General features: G+C 38.5%; 1 protein-coding gene across 4 annotated transcripts in view; it reads left to right on the plus strand.

The window, feature by feature from the left end:
* Positions 1-1,728: 1,728 nt before the first annotated feature.
* Positions 1,729-26,920, plus strand: part of ARHGAP40 (Rho GTPase activating protein 40) — a 38,137-nt gene continuing 12,945 nt past the window's right edge. The window contains exons 1-5 of one of the 4 annotated variants that reach the window (XM_072403717.1): positions 1,729-1,793; positions 3,837-4,005; positions 4,114-4,182; positions 5,215-5,274; positions 26,083-26,252. In XM_072403717.1, the coding sequence (XP_072259818.1) occupies positions 4,115-4,182; positions 5,215-5,274; positions 26,083-26,252 (298 nt within the window). In that variant the 5' untranslated portion in view covers positions 1,729-1,793; positions 3,837-4,005; position 4,114. Of the gene's footprint in view, positions 1,794-3,836; positions 4,006-4,113; positions 4,183-5,214; positions 5,275-6,551; positions 6,704-18,881; positions 20,101-22,656; positions 22,902-26,082; positions 26,253-26,920 lie in introns of those variants that run through there. The other 3 variants (XM_072403719.1, XM_072403716.1, XM_072403720.1) reach the window with 3 other exon arrangements.

The following is a 26,920-nucleotide window of genomic DNA, read 5'->3' on the forward strand; positions in this document are numbered from 1 at the left end:
AGGGAGGTAGAGCCTGCCTCCCTGTAAGAAACAGAACTTATCATCATCCCCCCCTCAAATTCTAAATCTCCCCCTGACATATTTCTAACTGTTATTCCGCCCTCCCCTCAGGCACGTTGTCTTGGCGTCACCTTTGACTCTGCCCTCTCATTTACCCCCCATATTCAGAACATTTCCAGGTCCGCCCCTACCTGTCCCCTGAGACCACCAAACTCCTTGTACATGCTCCTATCATCTCTCGGCTGGACTACTGTAACCTCCTCCTCTCTGGTATTCCACTAACCTGACACTCTCCTCTCAAATCTATTATGAATGCAGCAGCCAGACTCCTCCATCCTTCCCACCGCTCCTCTTCCACTGCATCTCTTTGCAGTTCTCTACATTGGCTTCCATTTCACCTGAGAATCAAATCCAAGCTCCTATGCTTTGCCTTCAAATCCCTACACAGTTATTGTCCCACTTACATTTCTGACCTGGTAAAAAAAAACTACTCCCCCAGCCGTTCTCTCCACACTTCCGAATACCTACTAATGACTTCCTCACTCATAACTACATCACACGCACAGCTAAAAGAGTTCTCTAGAGCTGCCACGACTCTCTGGAATGGTCTTCCTCGCCCTATTCGGCTTGCTCCTACTTTCTGCTCTTTTAAAAGAGCGCTCAAAACCCACTTTTTCAAACTTGCCTACCCATCTTCTTCTGTCTTTTGAAACCATCATAATAATAATAATATTAATATTAATAATTGGGTCCTTGTTCTTAATCCTGTCTGATTTGGCTGTCAGGGGTTACACAGAAACTGATATCCTAAACTTATTGTATGTGAAAATACATTGAGCCTGATTTATTAAATCTCTCCAAGGCTGGAGAGGATACACTTCCATCAGTGAAGCTGAGTTATCCGGCTAACCTGAAATGGATCTGGACCTGTAATCAAAACATTTACTAACAAATAGCAAATTAATTTTAAGAAATCCATTCTAAGTTTGCTGGATCACCCAGCTTCTCTGATGAAAATGAATCCTCTCCAGCCATGGAGAGCTTTATTAAATCAGGCCCAAAGAGCTGATTTCATAAAGCTCGCCTAGGCTGGGGAAGATAGACTATCATGGGTAAACCTGGGTGATCCAGTAAATTTGGAATGGATTTCTTAAAATCATTTTTAATTTTTGTAATCTTGGACTACATCTATTTCAGATTTGCTGGATCACCCATGATAGTCTATCTTCTCCAGTCTTGGAAAACATTGGTAAATCAAGCCCATAATATTTAATCCATGATATACATAGTATAAGGCATACACGGCTGCCTTCTGTATCTGAATTTTAGCTTTAAGGATAGACTCCCTGTAACTTTAGTAGGGAAGAGTTCGAACATCTGTTCTTTGCTGTCTGCCAGGAACTTTGACAAGCAACTTTCACAATCAGAGCCTCTGGGAGATCCATGAAGTCAGGGGGTGATTGAGCTAAATGGTCACCTTATCAGTTCTGGTAAAGTTACCCTTTAACACTAATCATATTTATGATGGTGAATAGGCTGAATTATCCAATATTAGGGGCTGGCAATAGATATAAAAATGAGTTTAGGAGAAGATCGTGTTTTATGGAGTGTGATATACTTTTACATTGCACAGCATTCCTAGGCAAGCTGCAGCTTTGCAGTTGTGCAATTGCAGGTTCTGGCATGTGGGACTCATATGTTTCACATTAACCCAAGAGACACCGTGATGCCTACTTGTGGTTTGGAAAGCTCAGCAATCTTCTGCTGTTGAAGTTACCTCTGTACTACAAACTGTGAGAAATGTTTGGTGTTACATTAGAAGGAATTCACAAGGACAAGTTCTTCAGATTCCTGTGCTACTTCCCCCACCTCTTAGATTGTAAGCTCTTCTGGGCAGGGTCCTGTCCTCCTCCTGTGTCACTGTCTATATCTGTCTGTCATTTGCAACCCCTATTTAATGTACAGTGCTGCGTAATATGTTGGTGCTATATAAATACTGTTTAAGAAGGTGTTTATGCAGCAGATTTCCAGCCATTCCTTGGCAGTGTTTGCTTTAGTTCTCACTGTCCCTGCCTGCGGCACCCCCTCCTACATATGCTATATGCTTTTGGTGCATATTGTGTCACTGTCTGTGTTCGTCTGTCATTTGCATCCCTAATTTAATGTACAGCGCTGCCTAATATGTTGGCGCTATATAAATCCTGTTAATATTATAAATATTATTAATATTATAATATTATTAATATTAATAAAAATAATAATCTATTGAAGTAATGTATTTCCCTTCATAATACTGAAGTGCACCAATGTAAATGGGGCCTAAAGGATCCAAGCAGATCCTGGATTTTTGCCTTGTGTTGCAAATAAAGCAGAACAGACCCAAAAAATTGAATATTCATTTTTTCTTTTGACACCACAATTAAGGGTAGTTCATTACTATGCATTGAATTTATCTGTAGCAGATTTGCAATTAATATGTAACTATATATGTGTAAGTTTTTTTTTCAGTTAAACACTCTAGTACTGTGAACAACTGAAAGCTAACAACAGTTATTGCTTTGCTAAAGGTGAACACGCAGCGGGACGACTCCCCCTTGTCCTCCTCTCCATAGGTAAAAAGGTGAACTGATGAGAATATATATGTAGATAAGCAGAGGTTACCTTCAGTACCAAAACTCATATGAGCAGTAGATAGAAACCAGGGTTCTGAATGGGGAGGTCAAAGAGGCAGATAATCCAGCATGTGTTCCAGGCTTTAGCAGAGCGCTTCTTTCATCCATTGCTTTAATGTGTTTTTAAGCTAAAAGGTATTATGTACAGCATGATAAATCTTGGCAAGGCATTGACGTTTGTTTTACAATGTTCAGTGCATTGTTCTTCTTTTTGTTCCTTTTTTGTTTAATGCATTTGTACTTCAAATTTACATTTTGCTTTTTTATTCATATTATTTATTTCTTTTTCTCCTGTCTCTACTTTCCAGGGATACAGCTATTATTATTTTTATTATTTTTATTATTATTAATAATAATAATAAACAGGATTTATATAGCGCCAACATATTACGTGGCACTGTACATTAAATAGGGGTTGCAAATGACAGTGACACAGGAGGAGAGGACCCTGCCCCGAAGAGCTTACAATCCAGGAGCTTTAAACTGTATTTAAACCCAAGGACTGACAATGATCACTCTCTGAAGTTTATTTTAGAAGAAGCAGCTTTGTTACCCTTGAACAGGAATACAGAACATTTCTCCATCAACTTATTTCCAAAACATGGGGCAGGGTGTTATGTAGTCCCAAAAGTGAACTAAGAAAAAAAAACAATATTGTAGCCACACTTACTTTGAATTTGATGGACTAAATGTTTTTGTTTTTATGCTATATATTTAGCTGTAGATACACATGTTTGATTTCTAAATACTTTAGAGGATCAGTACATTTACATCTGGGAACTCTATGGCACCCGATGGTCTACAGGGGAACATGCTACAGTAGGGACATTAGTGGGCACTAGCACACATGTGTAGTACAAAGCCCAGCAGCCATCACCTAACATTAGTTCCAATCACACACAGTTGTGCATACAAGAGAAATATGCCAAATGCTCATGTTAAGTACAGCATGTGTAAATGAGCATGCAAATACTCATAGTGCATTTTGGCCTGAAGTCATGGCTTCTTCCAGTGATTAAGGTTAGGTTCAGATGGATGGTGGGAACAGGGAGTTCCAGGCAGCACCTTGCCAGCTGCATGGCAGCTCCAACCACTGGTTTCGCAATGAACCAAAGTTTCAACATTTTACAGTGGGTGATATTGACCTCTATTCATTGTTTATAGGCAAACGTGGGTGAAATGCAACATGTAGCATCTCACTGGATGGGAGGAAGCAGTAACCACATGGCCGCCTCACCACCCATCTGAACTCACCCTAACCAAAAATTCTCCTTGACCAGGAATTCCAAATAAGCACCAACACAGACAACGAGTACAAGACATTTCTGGGAAGGTAAAAACACATTTACAAACCATTCCAAAAAATGAAAAGAAGAAAATGATAGGCTGAGTAGAGTAGTAGAGTGGAATCACTTACAATCCTGTATTTTCCTTTTAATAGAATGGCTATGGGATGGTGCTTTCCAATTACGAAGTGGTCACCATCAAAGGATATAGAAAGTCTGGAAAGGTAATATCTCACCTTTGCTTTGTACTATATTAGGGTGGCTCTGCTATAACTTGTATCAACCTATACTGAATTCTTTGAGTGTTTCAGGACAACAGGCTTGAAATGATGATTGCAGTTTAAAACCTGACTCCAGATCAGGTTATTGTTCTTTTTTAGAGTAGAGTAGGGGAAAGGTTAGAAAGGTTAGATTTTATTACTGCCCGTGTCCCCTGGGGAGAATTTCTCCTTCCTGTCTGAGTGATCACATGGGAATTGACAAGTAATCTCTCTAAAATGGTCATAGCCCCTCTCCAGTCTGCTGTTTGTATCTCCATTGGAAACATTTAACCTCACTTCTTGGCTTTTTTTTATTTACCAGGAAGCGAGAATATTGTTCTCCAGAGGGAACACAGACAGTGATAAAAACCTGGAATTATTAAGAATTTTTCCCTTGAGTATCATCACCAGTACACCTGTTGCACGTTTGGACCCATAGTCTTTTTTTCAATCTTTTTCAATTTTGTTAGAGGTCAGAATAATTTCAAGATTGAAGAAGATTGATAAACAACTGATGAGGAATGAATGCTGTGTTTACTATCAAGAAGAGTACAGCGGGGTGCCACTTTCTTGTCCTCCCCCCTCCCCTCAGAACGACGGTGTGTGTACAGCGTTTATCCGATTATCTGTCCTGGAAACAATTAAAAAAGATTGTTTCCAGCAACAATAATCAGACATTTGTACAGGGCTTTAGCGGATCACCTGTGTGCTTTCAGCAACAGGAATAGGTTAGCAATATTAGCATTTCAAAAATATTATATGGAATAATTTGGGGCAGCCATTCTAAACCAGGGGTCCTCCAAAGTTTGCTAGGGGCTCCCTAGTTGCCTGCATGTTCTGGGCCAACACCACTTGGTAGAACCAGCTGCATGACTCCAATGATTTTTTAGTGATCCATAAAAATTGTTATTCTAACCACAACTGTAGGGGGGCATTATTTTCACTGGTCACCAATTTAGGAGGCTTTTTCCCATTTTCGAAAATATTTTTTTATAGGGATGCATATGTCCAACCAAAAAGATGGGCAGGCGAGAAGGAAAGAGGGACAGTTGAGAGGTATGCACTAGCTATATTGTTCCCTTGTTTATGTTTTAATAGCACCTTGTTTTGTAAAGAATAGCTGAAAGCAGTGAATATACACATAATACAGAACCTACTTCCAACCAATCACAATTCATATTTTGTTCATCAAAAGAAATCTGGTTTATTATTGGTTTCTGTTCATTGCACATTCACATTGTTACTGAATACTGAATTACCGGTAATATTCTACACAGGATAAGTTACAAGTGCTTTTTATCAACTACATGTTCTTTTATTAGCATTTCATAAATAATAAGTGCAATCATTTAAAGCAGCCATTCTAAACCAGGGTTCCTCCAGAGGTTGCTAGGGGTTCCTCAAAGTGTGGCAGTCTGACCTCTCATTTGATGTCTGCATAGTTCTGTGGCCGACACCACTTGGTAAAACCAGGGCATGAATTATGTTTTTTGGTGTCTCTAGGAGTATCTTCTTTTCACTGGACATTATTATTATTATTATTAATAATAATAATAATAAACAGGATATAGCCCCAACATGTTACGCAGCACTATACAATAAATAGGGGTTGCAAATGACAGACAGATACAGACAGTGAACCAAGAGGAGGAGAGGATCTGCCCCAAAGAGCAATCTAGGATGGACATCCATTTAAGAGGCTGGTGGTAGTTCCTTGAGACTTGAAATGATTCAAAGTTTCCTCTTAGATAGAAAGTTTGACAAATGCTGATTTTGAGTCTGGATGAAGTTTTAGTGCAAAAGTAAACTTTAGTAGGTAAATAATTTACCATAACATTTTTTTATATGGATATATATTTATCCAACTGAAAAGAGGGACAGAGGAACGCAGATCTAAAAGAGGGAAAGTCAAGACGAAAAGAGGGAAAGTTGAAGATATGCACTGGCTTTATTACTTTACTGCTAAGATTTAAATACATCTTATTTTTTTTCTGCAAAGCGCATTGATAATACACACAATACAGAACCTAATACTGACCAATCACAATACTTTTGCCAGTCCGGCTTCATCAAACTGAAAATTACCATTTTTTACATATTCACATTGTTATTGAATAACCCTGGCAATGGAGATCAGTAATAATAGTTTATATTTTGCTGATCTGACTTCATCAAACTGAAATCTGTTTTGCTATTGGTTAGCATTCTCTGCACATCCACATTGTTACTGAAACCTTCTTTGTAGATGGCAGTGGAGGTCACTAGTAAAAGTTCATAACACTATTGTAAAGGGGCAGAATCCATATTGTATTGTTCATGGGAACAGCTGCAGCTGAGAAGGCTTAAAGGATCTGAGCAGCTCCCTCCTCCCTCCTCCCCTGCCAGCTGCTGTAATCAGAGGGACAGACAGGCAACAGGCTGTGGGTTTTGCATGAAGGAACAGAAGGAGGACTTGAATGATCCCTGTCTCACCATACATGTGCAGGTACTGTGCCATCCATTCACATGATCACTTCACACCTCTGCTTTATGTTTATCTGCATCCTATTATTGCAGTTGTACCTTGGGAAACTTTCTGTGCACATTGCTGCTTTGCTGTGTCTTTGTGTATCATCAGAAGTTTTCCCTTTGTTCTCATCTGATATTGTTTTGTCTTTTGCTGTCATAGTTCAGCACTCCAATGAGATCTGCATTTGCAATGAACATCTGTTAATGATCTGGTGTCTCTCGGATTATAAATTAGATAGGAGCTAGGCGTAGCAGTGGACTAACAGTCATTAATGAATGAGTTGATGAATCCATGTACAGTAATCTAATGATTTGTATGTATGCATGCTGCATGGGAGGGCTGCTTTGCTTGCAAAAGAAATCCTCTTAAGTATGGTGTTAAACCTGTTTCTATAGAGCGCATGTATTTACATTAATGCTTGCTTATATATACTTGTGTGTGTACATATACTGTACATATAATGTATGTAAAAATATATCAATTTATTTGAAAAGCAAATATTTTTCTTATAGTTGTAATGGTTTGCAGTATTGCTAGTGTGACCATATAAAATCTAAATTTAATTTGTTAATAATAAGATTGTGAGCCCCTTTGAAGGACAGCTAGTGAAATGACTGAAATGGACTTTGTAAAGCGCTGCGTCATATGTTGGCGCTATATGTATACTGTGTAATAATAATATAAATGCAGTATATTTTTCTAATATTAATGGCTCCTTCACTCCTTTGAGGTCCTAATGCACAACGGAAAGCTGTTTTTGTTTTTAGTAGTACGGCATGATATTGTAGTGTTTTTCTGGGGATTCTGGGTGATATTCTTCCCAATGGCCAGCAATGTAAAAAAGTCCTTCCACTGACCCCCACACTCAATGGACTCATAGCTATGGTTATATAGTTATTATAGCTGGGGGTTCCCTGAAGAATGGACTCCTGTAAATCTATGCAATTCATTAGTGCCCATTATGTCACGTGTTAACATGCGTTTATCGTGGCAGCCCAAGCAGCGCGCTTATTTTCAAATCCGCCGCACTGCAATTGTGTTTTTTTGCAGGTAGGTTATTACATCTGGGTGCCAAGTAATGTCTATGCCCAGCTTAGGTTAATGCATCTAATAAAATTTACGTAAACAGACCTTGTATAAATTTTTCATTTTTCAAATTTTCATTTCTTTTTTTCCCACAAGCACTGCAAGCCAAATAAATGACACTAAGTCATCAACATCAACCATTCCATGGACAAATCCAGACCTGCTTTGGTCAGTGTTATTGACGGCATGAATGTATAGACGTCATGTAGTCATCAAGATAATTGCTTGTTTAAAGAACTTACTTTAGGACTTAAAGCCTGCACTTATGGGCTAACAGTGGAATTGGAGTAATATGGTAGATTTGTGCAGACTTTTAGAAAAAGGGAATATTTAACACCTAAAACTCTATTCCCTCTTCTTGCTTTGAAAGCTGCTGAAATATCAACCTTTGATTGATGCTTCAATGTTTGCAACATTAAGATTATATTAAAACAAAAAAGCAGAAAAAGCCAGAAGGTAATAAGCATGGTAAAGCCATGTAACCATACTGACTTCCAGTCACATAGTTTTTTCTTCAGCGTTTTTTGTAACGTCTTTTTTAGGAAATTTAAAGTTCCAGGCCAAAAATAAAGTTGCTGTGTCTGGTTTAATTGTCTCAGATGTAACACATTTTATTATTAAATTTTAACTTTAAGCTTTGTAATTTTTTTTACAACACTTCTATGTACCCTGTTGAGCCCCATAAAATGTGTATTTTTTGTTTATATGTGAGGTCCACTTTTACTCATCACTGTTTACCTTTAAGCGGAACTAAACCGAAAACCAAAAAATTTACCTTTAATCCTGTAGGTCCCTCAATGGCGTTGGTCCTTCCCACGATCTGGTCCTACGTCGTCCTGGAATTCCTCTTCGTCCAGGCGCTGAGGAAGTTCCGGGCACTGCCATCTTCGTTCTTACCTTCCTTTTTCTTCTTTGGTCTTCTTGGCACGTCACGTGATATAGTCCCCTGTAAAGGTGAAAAAAGAGAGCCAATCTCACTGTGCTCAGAATCTCTTTCCTTTATTAGGAAAAAAAATGCTCCTTTTGCACATGTCCGAGATTAGGGCATGCGCAAAAGGAGCACTCGGAGCCTCCCGGGATGCGTGACGTAGGTATCCCGGGGACTCTGCGCTCCCATTCAGTCTTGAAGGCCTAGGCGATCAAGTCTGAAAGGAAAGGTGCTGCACCTTTTATTTTTTCTAAAGGGTGTTGCACTTAAAAAAATAAATAAAATGAATAACATTTTTCCTTTACATAAAAGGGTTGTCTACCCCTTTATGTAACGTGAAAATATTAAGTTTTGGTATGCTTTAAACAGTGTTTCATGAACTCATCAGTTACTGGTATTTATTACTTTGTCAATTCCTTTTTCTGTGCAAAATCCCCTTTTATGTTTCAGTTCTTCATTATGATTTGAGGTTTTTGAATTCTGAAGATACAAAATCAACAAGGGAAGAAAGGAACACATATTCAAACAAACGTCTTTTGATACCTCATCCATGCAGTTTAAGGACTCTACTTATAGAATAGGGAATCAAACATTCCCTCTTGAGAATCTTTCAGGTTCAGTTGTTTCATTGGCAGTGATTACCTTCCACCAGGGAGTGTTTGGGGGGAATCATTCAAATTCCCTGTTTTATAACTAGAGCCCTGGTGTATTTTTTCTTTTGTTATTTTATTGCAGTATGACTGATCTTCTGCTTACTTTTACTGCTTTTTTTACAGGTGGGCTCTTGCTTATGAGTCTGAACAGCTACAGTTAGGTCCATAAATATTTGGACAGACGACTTTTTTCTAATTTTGGTTCTGTACATTACCACAATTAATTTTAAATGAAACAACTCAGATGCAGTTGAACTGCAGACTTTCAGCTTTAATTCAGTGGCTTGAACAAAAAATTTGCAAAAAAATGTGAGGAACTAGAGCCTTTTTTAACGCAATCACTTCATTTCAGGGGCTCAAAAGTAAATGGACAGTTTAGTCTTCAACAAGTGAAATGCGTGCTCAATTGGGTTCAGATCAGGTGACTGACTTGGCCATTCAAGAATAGCATCGGTATTGTCCATCGAAACACCTACCAGTCAGTTTGACTGCATTTAGCTAGAATTAAGCAGACAGAATGTCTCTGAACACCTCAGAATTCATTCGGCTGCTTCTGTCCTGTGTCACATCATGGATAAACACTAGTGTCCCAGTGCCACTGGCAGCCATGCACGCCCAAGCCATCACACTGCCTCCGCCATGTTTTACAGATAATGTGGTATGCTTTGGATTATCAGCTGTTCCACGCCTCTTTCATAATTTTTTCTTGCCATCATTCTGGTAAAGGTTGATGTGGGTTTCATCTGTTCAAAGAATATTTTTCCAGAACTGTGGATGTTTTTAGATGTTTTTTTTTTTTTTTTAGCAAAGTCCAATCTAGCCTTTTTATTCTTGAGGCTTATGAGTGGCTTGCACCTTGCAGTGCACCCTCTTTATTTACTTTCATGCAGTCTTCTCTTTATGGTAGACTTGGATATCGATATGTCTACTTCCTGGAGAGTGTTGTTCACTTGGTTGGCCGTAGTGAAGGGGTTTCTCCTCACCATGGACATTATTCTGCGATCATCCACCACTGTTGTCTTCCGTGGACGTCCAGGTCTTTTGGCTTTGCTGAGTTCACCAGTGATTTGTTTCTTTTTCATGATGTACCAAACTGTAGATTTTGCCACTCCTAATATTGTAGAAATTTCTTGGATGGGTTTTTTCTGTTTTTGCAGCTTAAGGATGACTTGTTTCACTTGCATGGAGAGCTCCTTTGACCGCATGTTGTTTGTTCACAGCAAAAATCTTCCACATACAAGCACCCCCCTTCAAATCAACTCCAGGCCTTTTATCTGCTTAATGGATAATGACATAACAAAGGAATTTCCCACACCAGCCCATGAAATAGCCTTTGAGCCAATTGTCCAATTACTTTTGAGCCCCTGAAATGAAGTAATTGTGTTAAAAAAAAGTCTTTAGTTCCTCACATTTTTATGCAATCTTTTTGTTCAACCCACTGAATTAAAGGTAAAAGTCTGCAGTTCAACTGCATGTGAGTTGTTTCATTTAAAATGTATTGTGATAATGTACAGAACCAAACTTAGAAAAAAGTTCTCTGTGTCCAAATATTTATGGACCTAACTGTAAAGAAAAATAAATGACCATGACAACCAATCGGATTCTCTCCATGTTTTTCAGTTCAATGTGTGAGGAAAAATAGTCACAAATTCTCCTTTTTGCAGGCTCCTTCCTCCTCTGGTAAAGGAAAGTTTTAATGCTTGGGCAGTAACCCCCCCCCCAAAAACAGCCAGTGGTTACTACAAAGTGCTGGCTGGTAAACCCAGCTAAATGGGAGAACACTGCCCAGTTTTCCAGTACTTTACTCTGCTGCTCCTGATCCAAGATGATGGTAACCCCTAGACATCCTTAAGTACAGCGCTAGGTTGTTGGTGATGATGTCAAGGAGAAGGTTGGTGACACAACTGGTGAAGAAGAGGGACTTTGTGTGATCTGTTGTCCAGTGGCAGGGGAAGCCAAAGGGAGTGAATCCTGTCTCACGTTTCCTGGACCAGGAATGTCATCCTGATGTTTTATAGGCTGTAGCCCTCTCACTTTTAATATAGTGTTTTACTCAAAAGAAAAATGTGCCCCAACTATTCGGGCTACAGTTTCTTTCATAATTCTTTAGGAAATGCTTCATGGCATTCGGTGAAGTAGGTGAAGCCTTCAGTAGATTTTAGGCTAAATTTACAAAGCTTAAAGAGGAATTAAACCCCGCAGTACTCTCCTGCCTCGGTTCCCTCACAGGCCGCTGCCATCTTCTCTCCTTGCTTCTTCATTACGATCTTTGACCACCTTGAAGAGCTGGGCTGGGATGAGGTTCATTCATCTCCTACATGTACAGAGGAAGCCAGGAATGCCTGGCTATCTAAGCTGACGCTGAAAAAGGGACATTCTCTGCATTCTTTAATAATGACCTGCCTGATAGAACATTTTTAAAAGTGGAACTTTAGTTCCGCTTCAAACACAGAGAGAAAGATCTTAATTTTAGCCACGTGACCATACCTTTAAATCGCCTTAGAATATTCTAAAATGTATTTTTTGATGATATGGCCCCCACCCAATGATATGGCCCCCACCTTCCCAAAGATTTAGTCCTCTCTATACAGCCCACTGTTTTATCTGAGTTTGACATGCCTGCCCCAGGCTAATTGAGAATTAGGCTATGTACACACGTCAGATGATTCTGGTTGGATAACCACCACAGGGCTGATATTGGAGGACAATCTGGCGTGTGTATAGCGTTCATCGTTCCAAAGACCATCCTGGTGGATCCATGGATGATGAACGAGGAACAGTCATAAGGAAAGTGAAGGGAGGAGAGTGCAGCGGGGGGCCTGTAAGTAAACGTTAAGAGAAAAAAAAAAAGGAATTCATGAATTCATGTACGTTATATTAATACTGTATTTATTCTCCACATTCAGATACTAGAATACCTTTTTTTTTAACTATATTAGGCCCCTACTTGGCTTAGTCTGTAACTGCTGTACAATATAAACAGTCATGGAAATGTTGGGAGTTCAACCATTGCTAACCAGAGTCCTCCATGTTAGATTTCATCAGCAGCTGATAAGCTATATTTTTATACTACATTCATTACCTGGGGCAGATTTAGGAATTGTGTTGTGCCCCTGCTGCTTATCAAAAAGAATGAGCCAAGCATTGCCTGGGGCTTCCATTGTAAAGACATGGGACCCAAAACAAAGCAAAGCTGATTGACACAGCAATCACTCACACATCATTACCCTCTTGTATGGAGTGCTCTGGACAGATGGGTTGAGGGAGTGAACCCACTGAAATGATAAATACATATTATTGAATTGTATAGCCCAAATGTAAAAAATCTGAATATTTACACATAAATATCTTTGAAATAAAATATTCTGTCCTTGTTTACTTTTATATCTCATACAAGCTGACAGTACCCTGGGAATGTGTGAAAGTAGTAGAAGTTAAGCATTTTGCAAAAGCATAGTTAAAAATCATCATCATGTAATCAATTTGGAGCCAATGTAGACAGTAAAATTAGAATTGTTTTTAAGGGTACAAAGGTAAATCAACCCTATCAGCTGGTAAAACAATATAAATAACTCTTTGCAATAGTTTTGCTGTGTGACAACTTGTGTCCCGTTCCTACTTCCTCTCCATTTCAGAGCTTCACCCTCAGTCAGAAAGCTTGGAATCTGTTTTTACTTGCCTGCGTCTTGTTTTATGGAAACTAAAACATACACTGCTAAAAATGGCTTGGGCATATAGGCATCAATGAGTTACAAGAGGATCTTAGATAAAATCTGCAGGCAGAAGGGCAATTTGTTGTAGAAGATACAATCTATTGCTCTTCTGAAGTGAAAACGTCTTACCTTCCAGCTCACTTTATGATAGACATTGAGCTCCGTGCGTATGCATGGTAGCTTTATCCTCCAAGGCAGAAATTTCAAAGAAAAAAGTCCCCTGCTGTCTTGGCTTTTCTCTTTCTGGCACTTGATGGATTGCCAGGTGAGGCCATCTTTCTTGTCTCTTCTAGATTCTTCTTCACATCACTCAAGCTCGCACTGCCCAGGTACGAAGTCAGGTGACGTGTCTTTCTCACTGCACATGTGGTAGATCGAGTATTTTTTTACCTGATGACCCATGCCCGATCCCAGACATTCACAGGAGTATCAGTCCACAGCCTCCCGGGATATGTGATGGTAAAAATGGAAGGGAAGGATACCTCCCCAAAAAAAACATTTTTACCATTCTTTAAAAAGGTTAACCCACCCTTTTATATAATAATAAAGATGTCATGATAGGTCGGCTTTAAGGAGTTAAAGATGGCAATCCCAGAATATAACTAGCTGAAGATTTTGGTGCCAAGAAGTAGCATGAAGATGCCTCATCACTGAAGGGGATGTTAGTATAATATTAACCATGTTTCAAAGTGATTGCCAACCAAATCTGTACATGGGAAAAAGAAACCCTTTACATTGCAACTGTTATATTATCGCTCTTTAAATTAACAGAAAATTGGAAATGCAAATGAAATTGCCAGTGAAAACTGTAGTAACCTGCCTGATGCCTTGCTGACTACCCATCTCCAGACCCTATACCAGACAAAACACAATACTCTAGTGGTAGGCTTGTCAGTGTCCTTTTTTCCGAAAAAAAAATTTGGCTGGAATTGCCCTTTATATAAATGAGTTTTCAGCAGCTGGTAGGGAAGTTTCCTTGTCCGAGACAATACCACTTCCACTTGCCTTTGTGTTTTTATCTGTTGTGATCCTGTGTGGTTTGGCAGCAGAATGAGGAAATCCAGTAATTCAGACCTTGCATTTAAAGCGTAGCGTCAGTTCCTCATTCTCGCCATTAAAGCAGCTGGGGAATACTTGAACAATGCTATTCTTGTATTTTTTAGGCCATGTAATTTCCAGTCATCGTATATGTGTCTTCTAAGCCACACAACACATTTCATATTTCACCCTAACACTTTAGTTTGTTTAGCTCTGTCTACACTAATAATGTTGGTTTCTACTAGCGTGCATTCACCCAAATGGTGACCGAAGCAAAAAGTAACTTCAGGTAATAAATGAAACCCATTAAGGAGTTAAGGATACTATCCAGCATACACTACAATAGTAGTAACATTTGCACATTCATTTTAAAGTTGTAATTCCAACATGAAATCTATTTTTCAATATATTTGGCATCATGGCTCACTGTATTTCATTTTCTTTTCTTTTACAAAGTAAAACCACACTTCCTACTGTAGGCTGACATCCCCAAGCCATTGCCTTGCAAATTGACCACAACACAGTCAACCTGCCATAGGAGCCCCTTGGATGGCTTTTTGGCTCCTCATCGGATAGGCCCCATGGCTAACTAATAAAGTGCATTCCAGACATACAAAGCTACTGCTAATTGCAAAGCAGGTTCTTTGACATGGTCAGCTAGAAGTGCTGCATGTTTAGGAATATCTTTCCTGCATTATCAGCAGGTGTTCTTCTTCCAATGGGTTCCCCTGTTTCCAATGTTTGAAAGGGCATTTTTACTATGAGAGATTTATTTTCACTTTCCATTATGTCTACACAACAGGAACTAAAGGAGAATCTCCCCAATGGCAAAAACAAAAACCTGACATGGGTTTTAACTATTCCATATTCTATACAAGATGAAAAAATGGTTTTACCTATATTTCAAAACAAAAAAACTGCAATGAAGAAATAAAAATGTGGAATAACTAAAATACTGCTTACAGTTTACAGTAATAACCTATAATACATACGGAACTTAAAAGTATGCCAAAGTTTTAACCTTAACCTTTTTCAAGCTAACAAATGTTGACAGTAACATTGCTGTCATTTTTTGTATATTTGTCATCAGGCTTGTGTGAAGTTGGGTTATTGGCAAAACTCTCCTGCTGTCCCCTGGAACCACACCTTCATTCTTTCTGAGAGTTTGTATTCTGTTTGCGATATCAATTACATAAGGATCTTGGTGTCACACTAGTGCCAGTTCTGTGCTGAAACTAATTACAGGTCCTGCCCTAAAGCCTGGCTATATATAGGTATAAGTATTTACGTGTGGCCATTGTTTGCTATTGCTAACTGTAATAGTATACTGGGTATGTGGGTCGCGGTGATGCTCTTTGCAGAATGTTTGCTTAATGACTTTATACACATATTCTTATCTGTAAATACCAATGCTGTTGAAGATTGCTACATGTCTTCACACATAAATATTATCAGCTACTGTGTTGTTATATTAAGTTACTACGCTTACAATTCATGACGTGTATATGCTGACTTCCAGAACCAGAATTTTTATCTACCTGCTATGATTAACCTTATTAATTAGCATACAGCATAAGGGAAGAGGACTTATGGCTTCTCTATAATTCCTGATCTGAGATGCGGAAGTAAATGTTGGCCGTTGGATAGCTAACTGATTATAGCAGTGGGGGAGATGATTGAGTCAACTGTTGGTGGTTAGAGTTGTCGTCTTCCCTGCAGGTTGTAGGCCCTGGAATGATTTATTAGTTTGCTGACTTTTGGCTTACTGCCGAGGCACCAGCCCTATTTAGCTGGGTGAGTGATGAGCTTCTTTACACAGCCTTCTATCTGTAGTGTGAGGGCTAACATAATCCAGGACACAGTCTTATTATTATTATTATTATTATTTATATTGCGCCAACATATTACACAGCACTGTGAATGCAGTTCCTGTTGGGTAAAGGAGCTCATTGGAGCCTTCTTCTGGTTGGAAATTTCCATTTTATTTTCAACCTGGTAGACTCTGATATGCCTGTCATTAGCTATGTGGCAACTTTCAAACTCTAGGCCTGGTCAACATAATCATAGAAGTCCTGCAGCCCTGGACCATTAAACATGCTGATGCCACCTGCAAGCTTTTCCGAAATAGTTAAAGACAATAGTAAGGACATTCCTGGCTCAAAATTGTTTTTTTTTTTTCTTTAGGCCAATAGATTTGTTTTGTTAGGCTTAGTAGACCTGAGCCTATGGCTGCAAATTCAATTTGACATCCTTTATCTGGAAAGTCTCTAGATTTTAGCAGGGCTGTAGAGTCAGAATTGGAAATAATAATTCTGTTCTTGGAGCTCTCCACAACTCTGGGATTTGGAATGGTGCATCCTTTTTTGTGTGACAGGACCTGAAAAACCATGGAACATTTTCTGTCTATTAGAGGCTTTGGACATTAAATTTACAAACTGGTCAAATTTGAAATGCATTATTGGAGCGTAACCCATTTATCGAGTGCGTACATTTTTTTCATCCAGGCGCTGAAGTACTACCCTGCTGTCTTTTGTTACCAATCTGGAGATGCTGGTAATGGTGAAACATATTCATTACTGCTTTTAACATACAGAAACCCTAAAAAAATTTTTTGCGGTGTCACTACTCTGAATTAGATGTGCTTTGTAGGTTTCAATGTGATCAGTAATGTAGAAAGTAGAGAACGAAGATGTTTACACAGAGTAGACCTCAGGAGACCCTTGATGACTTCCTATTTACTTTGTGAGGTGGGTTGTGTGAGCTGTAGATGGACTATGAAGAATTCAGGTAAAAGCGCAAATTATCTCCAGATCTCTCCTCTCCCTTCTTTCAGATATTCATATTTGTTTGCTTGGACCATCCAATGATGGTATGGGTCTCTCTAGTTTCCCTAAACAACACACAGGAAAGAGGGTAAGCTACACTTACTATTGGACAGCAAAGCACTATTGTAAACTGAGCTAAACTTTTACCTAGTTACTATGCGCTAGAATTTTGGTAGTGACTCTCTAGTTAGTAATTTATTTGTTGCATTTGGATTTTTTTTTTTTGGGTGCCCATGTGATTGTTATGGAAGCCTGGCCCTGCACAGATCAATTTTGTTCATAAAAGAATATCTAATTATCCAATCAGATCTGGACATTGATATTTTTTTAATGACGAGTGTGTGTGGATGTTTAGTTCAGTATATTGGAAAACCTTTTTTATGTATACATATTTATTGTAGGCAGAATTTGGAGGTTCTGTTAAAGCCAATTCACTTTTAACTTATTGCTTTGAAGCTCTTTTAGGGAGTAAATCCCATTGGCAATTTTCATATGGATATCTTTGGCTCTTAAGTCTGAAATATTTATGACTAAACCTGGTTGGCATATAACAGAATTGTCTTCGAATGGAATGCGATACATTTTTATGGATCTATGCACCAACTAGTAAACTGACTCCCACAATTTTAAGTAGTATCTATCTGTATGATACCACACATGAAATTATGCAAATATCACATTGCCTTGGTGGGCAGATGACAGACCGGAAGAGTGGGAGTATTTGGGTAGATTGTATTTGCCCTCAGTCTTCACACCTTGGTAAGGCCCACATGGGATGATGAGCCTCCTTGAGTGAAAGGGACATTAAGCTTGTGAAACAAAGAGTTAGATCAGTGTTTCTCAACCACAGTTCCTCCAGAGGTTGCTATGGGTTTCTTAAACAATGAGCAGTTTGTGACTCCCGGGTCAGTTACCACTGACACCTTTTTGGCTATATGTATGAGTTTCCCAATGGTCAACAAAGTAAGATGTAATGTTTCCAATGAACACTAAGCTGATGTACTGTGAGTTGTAGATTTAGTAATTATAGCAAGGGTCCCCTAAACCCTAAGGTTGCTAAACCCTGGGTTAGATGACACTGGATGTCCCTCAGCAAAGAAATAAAGCATGTTCTGACTTGCTGTAGTTGCTAATGCACACTGTAAGATGCTCACAATATACAATGAAATCAGAGTAATCAGAGCAACTTAAGTACAGTAGAGGCAACTTTACAATGGTGCAAGTCTGAGGTTCAGCTGTCCATGCAAGGTTTGCTTATAGTATAAATGTGCATGCAGTGGGATCTACACTATTTTTTTTCTTCCCATTCACACCAGGCTATGTCACCTGATATCATGCCTGCACAGTGCACGTAGCCAGAAGAAAAAAGAAAAGGGAAGAAGATGGTGGCACCGGGCTCGGACAAAGAAGGATTCTAGGACAGCGTGGGACCAAATCGAGGACATCGCTGGAGGGATGGAGGGATCTGTGGAAGTAAAGGTAAGTGTATAGTTCCGCTTTGAGGTCCATGCAAGTTTCTTCTAATACTTCCAATACTTCACTAACCTGAGCTCTTATCACTTAAACTCCAGGTATCCACATTTAAAACTGATCCTGATTCCTCTATGATACTACTGTTAAAATTAACTTAAAACCATTGTAACTTTCCCTTTTGTCAGAGAGCAAGCATATATAATCTGTACGTTTAGGTTTTAAGTGGCCCATTAGGACACTGGGAATATGTAGGGTTTGTCGTCTTTATTTTGTAACACTTAGTGATTTTTTTTGTTGCTATGCTATTTGACAATAAGACTCATGTTACTCATTCTTCTTTTGCCTTGCATGGTATGTTTCTCTTTGACCTTTCTCAAAGAGTGATATTCAGAGCTCTGAAGACTTATTATAAGAGAGACTTTAGAGAAAATATGTTAACGCTTTTTTTCTTTAGTTATAAACAAAAACTGCAGAAAGGCAAAGTAACAGGGTGGTGGATAAGTCCCTAGGTGAACACAGCCAATTCTTTTCCCTTTGATATATAAAAAAAAAATGCAGATTATTATAGAATGTCATAGGCATTATATATTCTATAAATCTATAGTCATTTTAATTTATGGGACACTGGACAGACAGATTTTGAAAATTTAGATTTTACTTAGACCAAAGACATGCCAGAATATACAATTTGTATACTATAGGTTTACTGTTCTTAAACATGCTATATTAATTATAGTTTTTGGCCAGATGTCATAGCCTGGCTAATATTATGCATGCTCATTTATCAAGAAATTAAAAACAGGATAGAAGTATGTTTTCAAAATATTGGCCCGGATACAAAAGATGTCCTCTGTAAGCCTGCTCCAGCCTCCATGCCACCCATCATTTCTGTAATTTTCTTAAGAAATAATGTACACCAGAAACTATTACACAGGGAGCAAGTAGGAAAATAAAGCTTCTGTACCATGCAGAATGCAGGTCTTTAAAAAAAAAAAAAAAATTAATAAGTAAGTCCAAACAAAACAAAAACACATACACAAACGTCAAAAAAATTTTTTCTGTGGAAGGTTTAATTAAACACAACAAAATTTAATACAATTTGAATGCAAATTATGTTTGAAGGTAAACATGCTCTCTGAAAAATCTCCGCCCGAAACATTTGCTTCTTCCACGTGGATATAAAAAGGTTCTAACCTACTGGAACCCCCGCCCTCTGGCATGTAGGCATTGCAAACGCATTGCCCAAAACGGACAGGTTGCAGAACTGGTGTGTCAGGTTTAGCATTGGTCTAAGAAAAAGCCAAGGAGAGAAAGGAATGAAAACACTTTGCAAACGAAGATCTTTAGAAGTCTTGTTTAACTTGGACCCATAGTACATGGAAAGGCTAAAGTTTTGAAAAATGCAATGGGTTAAAGCTTTTGACTTTGTTGGATATGCTCAATCTTTTGGAATGGATTCTGTATCATCTACCTGCCCTGGATGTACTCGCTGAGCTGTGCACCTGCACACTTTTTGTATGAGTTTTAATACTGCCAGGATGCCACTGCCGTGTGTGAACTATTCTAATCAGATGGAAGTTACTTCTATTTTTCCTATAACTAGGATACCAAGACCTCATATTTTACTTTCTAGGCACTTATTTACTTTAACATGCAGGTAACCGTTTAATTTTCTTTCTAAATGTTTTTTCTCTGATACAATGTTATGCTTTCTAGTCAATGCTAAAAATCGATTTGTGTTTAACCAAGAGCATAAAAACTGATGGTTTTGATCAAACACTGGTTTCAATAAAGTCTGGGAAAATAAACTTAAGTTTGCCAGTCATGCTATGATTTCCTATGATCAGTGAGCAATTCCTGGTTTCTTTTTATAGACAGTTCCTTTGTTTTCATTGTTCTGGTTTTATACATTTTATCAGAAGGGATTTGACTAATACAAAAACATGTTTAGATGTCTACTGTAGTTCGACTAATATCGGGACCTCATATTTTACTATCTAGACACTTACTTTCTTTAACGTGTAGGTAACCATTTAATTCCCCCTGTTTTCCATCTCATCTATTCTACTTTCTAGTCCTCAATAAAATCAAGTTGTATTGTAAACCAGAATATAAACCGGGCTGACATGGTTTTGGTCAAATTCTGGTTTCAATAAAGTCTGGGAATTAAAACATGAGTTTCCCATCATGCTTAGATTCCCTATGACCAGTAAGTGATTAAAAGCCAAATACTGGTTGTTTAATATAGACACCATTAATTTTTTTTGTTTTTTTTGTTCAGGTTTTTTAAAACCTCCCCTCAGTATCAGAAAGGACTGTATTTAGTCAATAAATGCTGAACCTCTGGAAGGAAGTAGACCAGCTTTTTAAACTCATATCTGTATATCAGCTGCCATGAAATGCTTCATTTTTAGTGCTCTTTCAAAACAGAAGGAAATAGCAGATACGGGTGGTTGTTTGCGTCAGACATTTTTGAATGACAGTCATTCGTAAAGATAAAAATCTGTGTAATGGAGTGGACGTGGCAGAAGGGGGTTTGGGGGTCAGTACATTGTTTCACCAATGTAGAAATCACCAACTGCTACCTGTACATTCGGAGAAAGTGGAGAGTGTTCTCAGTAAGCAACCTCATTTTAATTTGCTAGTCAGATCAGGGACCTGCACCCTGTTTGTACCTACAATCAAATGGTTGTCTTTTCAGTTGGCATATACAGTATGCGGTCAGATATTACAGTGTTGAACCCAGAAATTTTTTTAAGCTGGGTGGGCAGAAATTGTAGGCGGGTTGCAGCACCTGCATTGTGACCCAGCTTTTCTATAACCACACAAAAACAGCCGGGTGGTTACTGAAAAGTGCCGGGTGAAGCGCCCAGCTAAAAGGTGCTGGGGAGAACACTGTATTAGATGACCACCATACTTGGTGTGCTGGGGTTAAACTACATATGTATGTGTGTATGGGTAATTCTCTTACCACTCCAGAAGCAAATATGGCAGCAAATATGGCAAAAAGTTATCTTGGTCATGTTTGGCCATGATGGTAAAAGGCCAAAATTCTTGAAATTTGAGGCAGTGGAGTCTGGTGAGACAAGACTAACCCTAATGAAAAGATGGTCAGGGAACTATGCTTTTGACAGCATTGGAGAGATTTGTTAGTTACCAAACCTAGTAATTGTGCCTAAAGTTGAATGGTGATTGCTAGAATTGTCATTGTCAACATATGCACTGCCTAGCCCTTGAGCTCTCTTCATTCACAGTTCACTCAGAGGATACCCTATACTTAAACCCCTCGTGTACCCTAAACACTAACACCCCTTGTGTACCCTATACATTAACACACAGAACATTGACCTCAGACTAATGTAACCCTGGATACAGCTTCATTCAGCCCCAAATTGTACCTTTGATTTCATTGTCTCTCAATTAGCTGCCCCTAACTCAGTTTGCTTGAGTTCTCTCTAATAACTTAAAAAAAGCAATCGTTCAGCTTCAGTTAAGTATTGTTGCTAGGCTGAGATTATGTTTGCTAGGCTGAGATTATGTTATCAGATTGCTGCATGCAGTAGGAAGCATTTTCTCAGTCTCCTCTGCTCCAGGGCTCCGACTACTATAAAGCTGCCTAGACGTGTGTTTTTTTGTCGCTGGAAACAATCTTTCCTGATCATTTCTTTTGACAGAGTGGAAGATGAACAAATGAGTTCTGTTGTATGGAGAGAGGGGAAAACTAGTGAGCAGCACCCCGCTGTGCTCTTCTCTCCTGACTTGTATAGTGGTTACCCATTCCCCATTGGTCGTTGATGGATCCCGCTTGAAGGGTCGGGTGACCACTGACGGTTCATAATGGCTGAGAATCATCTGACACTAGGTTTTAAGAAAATCCCAAGATGAAATGCTTTATTTTAATTTAAAAAACAGTTGCACAGGCACCAATATTTTTTTTCCCTGAGTCAGAATTTTAGTCCAGGAAGTAAAATACCCTGGAAGGTGATTGAACAAATATAGTGTCATCTTTCTGGAGAAGAAGCCATCATTAGGCTCATGACCAGTAATGGATGACATCCAAGTTGCAAACTTGAAACTCTCAAAAGGTGCACGTTAATTTTAAAGAGCCAGAAGATATAAGAATATTTAGTTAAATCTATATAATCCACCCAGACAGCACAGACTAGATGAAAATCATTGTGTCCAATTGCTACTAAAAGTGTCTTGCCAGGAGCAATGGCTTTCCTTACCTAATGGTTCCAGATATCACAGGGTAAGGTTTTTACTTCTGATAATTAAAATGAATGTGTAAATGAATGTTTCTAGACCAGAACTCAATTTGTATTGCTATCTTTGTCTCCAATCTGTGGATCCAACCTTGTTGTTTTGCTTGGATGACCATTGTCCCCTAGACTGGAAGTGATGGAAAATCATAAACAAAGTGCAGAAAGACAATCTACTAATGGAAATCCTGATACGGTAAACTATATAAGAGGGAAATCGCCTTTTCTTAATCTGACATTCGGTTTTGTCCAGCTCAGAAAGTTTAAGAGAAATCACCCCAACAGGAAACACATGGCAAAAAAATAACCAAGAATTTACTGTTTGCTACTGTATCAAAAAAAAAAGTTTTGCCATACATTCACCTTGGCTTTTTTGGCACCATATCGAAATTAGTTCTGTACTGCAAGTTTTTTTTGCCATGTCTTAATACCTTCCTTTATTAAGCCAAGGTGGTAATTAGTAATGGGCAGCTCTTGTACACAATTACCCAAGGTCTATGACTGCTCCATAGGATTGTTATGTAGATGTGAACGGTTTCCACTCTGCTTGCTTTGATAAAAAAAAAAAAAACAGCACATCCTAACTTTAATTTACTGTGATGGATCATGATTAAGTTCTGGGAGCATAAAAATGTGTTGTCTTCGAGCATTACTGTATGCTTCTAAAACTACTTTTGCCTATGCCAATGATCTCTACTCTGTACTTCTGCCTGTATTTGATATCTCCAGGGAGGGTATCAGTTGCCTGCCACATGCTATGTGCTATGGGTATTCCATATATATGTAAACCATAGAGAAATATTCTAATATGAGTTTTCCCCCTGCTATGTGATATGGCTAAATCAGCGTCAACATAACTACCGGTAATATGCCCTATAGTAGGATAGGGTTTGGCAAAGGACGAGTGGCATCAGGCATCCTACAAAACTGGAAGTGTTGGATAAAGAAAATTCTTTGGGTAGCAGTACCCCTTTAATAGAATAGGGATGGTGGCATTTATTTTTTCCAAACACAAATGAAAATCTAATAAATGAAGTTATAAACAGGTATTTGGTTTAGGTTCTGCTGACTTGTTGGACGGAACAGCTCATGTACTGCTGCCTTTCCTGGACTGGATGTTAAATGAATGAATGAGGCAAACATTTTTTCATTTCCCGAATCACATTAATTGTGACAGCATACAGTTTTCTCTTACTATAGAGGAAGCACATTTCACTTCCTATACTCATACCTGGAAATTACATTATAGATTATATACTGCAGCCAGGTGACAAAGTAGTTATTGAAGACATCACTGATTTATAACCAGTTCAGTTCAGTGTTTCTCAATCTTTGTAACATGGGGGAAACTCCTTGAAATAACTTTGAAGTCTTCAGTGAACCACTTCTATTCCATTACTATATACAGATTACAGTATATCACATGGTGATGGTCAGTAAGAAGAATGCCTCTTTATTGCTGGACAGTAGTAATTTCACTCCTTTAGATAGCCAAAAAGATCATTGGTGTCACTTAAACAGACCTGAGAGACACAAATTGTTAATTGTTCAAAGAACCCCTAGCAACCTCTAGAAGAACCTTAGTGTTTCCTAGAACTCTGGTTGAGAAACACTGATCTACATTCTAAAGCAATCAATTTACCATTAAATAATTCAATGGCAGTATTTATTTCTTCACCATGGAATGTTTGAGGCAATGTCAGATCCTCTGCTTTATAAATAGATCCCAAAGTGACTGACAAATAATTTAACCACCATCAACTAATAGAACCTAGTCTGATAAATATTTTTGATAAGGTTAGGAAAACACAAACTACTGTCTGCTGGGGCTTCCAAGGTCTAATGCCAAATGCTGCTTGTGGCCCGTGGGCTGGAAATGGAGTATCAAGGATTTTGTTTATGAATATATTCTTTTCCACTTTTTTTTTAATTTAGGCTAACCGCTAAATATGTACAATATTCTTTCTAGGATTTGTTTTAAGATGGATAGGAAGAAGCTGTAGGTTGGTGGCAGGCTCTTATATTGTTACCCAACCACCCAAAAACTGCAGGATGTTCACTGAAAAGTGTTGGGTGGTGCACCCAGCTAAAAGCGCCTGGGGGCAGAACACTGATGTTGTTAAATTGCAAATTATGTTATCTGCTGAAGTATTTGTAATTCTGTCCCACCACTTTTGTATGTTTTATTAGACAGTATAGCTAAAAGGTTGACCATGTTTTTTCCTTTTCAATTTAAATATTTTCTCCTGTAATACATTTAGTTAACTGGCTGTCATGTTGATCTTTTTGACTCTTAATGCTCTCTGGGGTACTGACAATGAGTATGTATAGAATAAGGAATTCTGACACCTCTGTAATACTTTTTTACAGACTCTTATGTTCTAGGTTTGTGACTCCAATCCATTGATGCCAATCGCAGCCAAGCAACAAACCTTTTCAAAAGAGCAATAGCAACATTATACTTTTCTCATGAGTCGCTTTAAGAAATGATGTGGTATCACCTTCCTTCCTGTTAATTGGATACTGATGAAACTACTAAAAACTATTGCTTTGTTAAACTAACTGCTTTGTCCACCTGTCGGCATATTTCCTGTTCATTTAAAAGTGCAGTTACATAAATTTATGTCTTGGTGGAATTTCAAATCATAAAGCCGCTGTGCTTCATAGAGTAATGTATCATAATAAGAAAAATATGCTAGTTATCACTTTAAGGGACATGTACATTTTCATCCTGTAGTAGTGTATGATCAGTTGTCATGGTATTGGGTGGTCTGTTGTGCCGTTGATTTTGAATGGCACCTAAATGCATCATTATAGTGTGTAGTGGGCAACATCCCTGCACTGCAGTGGACCACACAGTTAGGTGTGTGTAGGTGTATCAGGTTTAGTGTTTGACTTGCCCCAAAACAAAGCCTTTGCATTGGATTTATGTGTATAAAATTGTTGCATGCATCAGTATAATCTTTGGTGGTTTCAACACCAGTTCTTTCACTTTGCTCACATTGGCATTTGTGAAACAGTTAATTATATTATATATATATATATATATATATATATATATATATATATATATATGTATGTTTGTATGTGTGTCATATGTTCTAAGATTTGTTTCTGTCTCATTCAAAAGGGTAATAGTTTTAACTGAAAAATTCATGATATATATATATATATATATATATATATATATATATATATATGTATATGTATATATATGTATGTTTGTATGTGTGTCATATGTTCTAAGATTTGTTTCTGTCTCATTCAAAAGGGTAATAGTTTTAACTGAAAAATTCATGATCTCACCATGTACTGTGTATTGACTAATGTTTCTGAATTAACCTTTGTGTGAACTAACCTTTGTGTGTCTCCCACAGTTTGCAGTCTTGCCCTTGCAAAATGAATCCACCTCAAAATGACTCGAGCTCCAGAAAAAACTCTGACCCTCTTTCAATGAGTGATTTTTGGCTAGAGGTGGAGAACATCAAACAGATGCAGGGATCTGATGGAGAGGACAGCAGCTCATCTGAACCAAGCACCCCAGAAGGTACGTGATATAGATCAGCGGTCGCCAACTGGTGGTCTGCAAGAAAATTTTGATGCTCTGCGGTTCTGGCCGGTGGGCCCCCAGTCGTGTCAGGAGAAGGACCCCGCTTAGAGACCCACCGGCTAGTGTCGCAAACCATGTCCCCCGTATGGACCCAACCCGCCCACTCTCCCATCGCATTCGATTGTGGGCGGTTTGTGGCCGGTTTCTGTCATCATGAAGTCACTATGGGGGATGTTTCCTCCTGTTTCAGTGACACATGACTTTCCACGCATGTGCTGTCCGAGTTCACTGCATTTAGTGGTCCGTAGGTCATAAAAGGATGGGGACCACTGATCTAGATGACCTGACTGATCAGTGGTGATCATTATCTGCTGCAGTACATATTTAAAGCCATTGCGGAGATTCTCTAGATACTTTGAGGAATCCAATGTACAATATTAATGCAAAGAAACCTCAAAATCCAAAGAAGACAAATTGTTGTATATAGTTTGGATTATTAGGGTTAGACCCTGAGTCTAGTTTACCAAGGATATATAATCTTGTCGGAAATTCAGCTTTAATGAAAATTTACAAAGTGTGAATTTGTAAGGTAGCCATTGTTGGCCTCAGCATGGTGATCCAATGGATTCAGTATTTTCGAATCTGACTGAATGCACTCTCATACC

Source organism: Pyxicephalus adspersus, chromosome 3 (genome assembly GCF_032062135.1).
Source record: "Pyxicephalus adspersus chromosome 3, UCB_Pads_2.0, whole genome shotgun sequence".
Classification (NCBI taxonomy): Eukaryota; Metazoa; Chordata; class Amphibia; order Anura; family Pyxicephalidae; genus Pyxicephalus; species Pyxicephalus adspersus.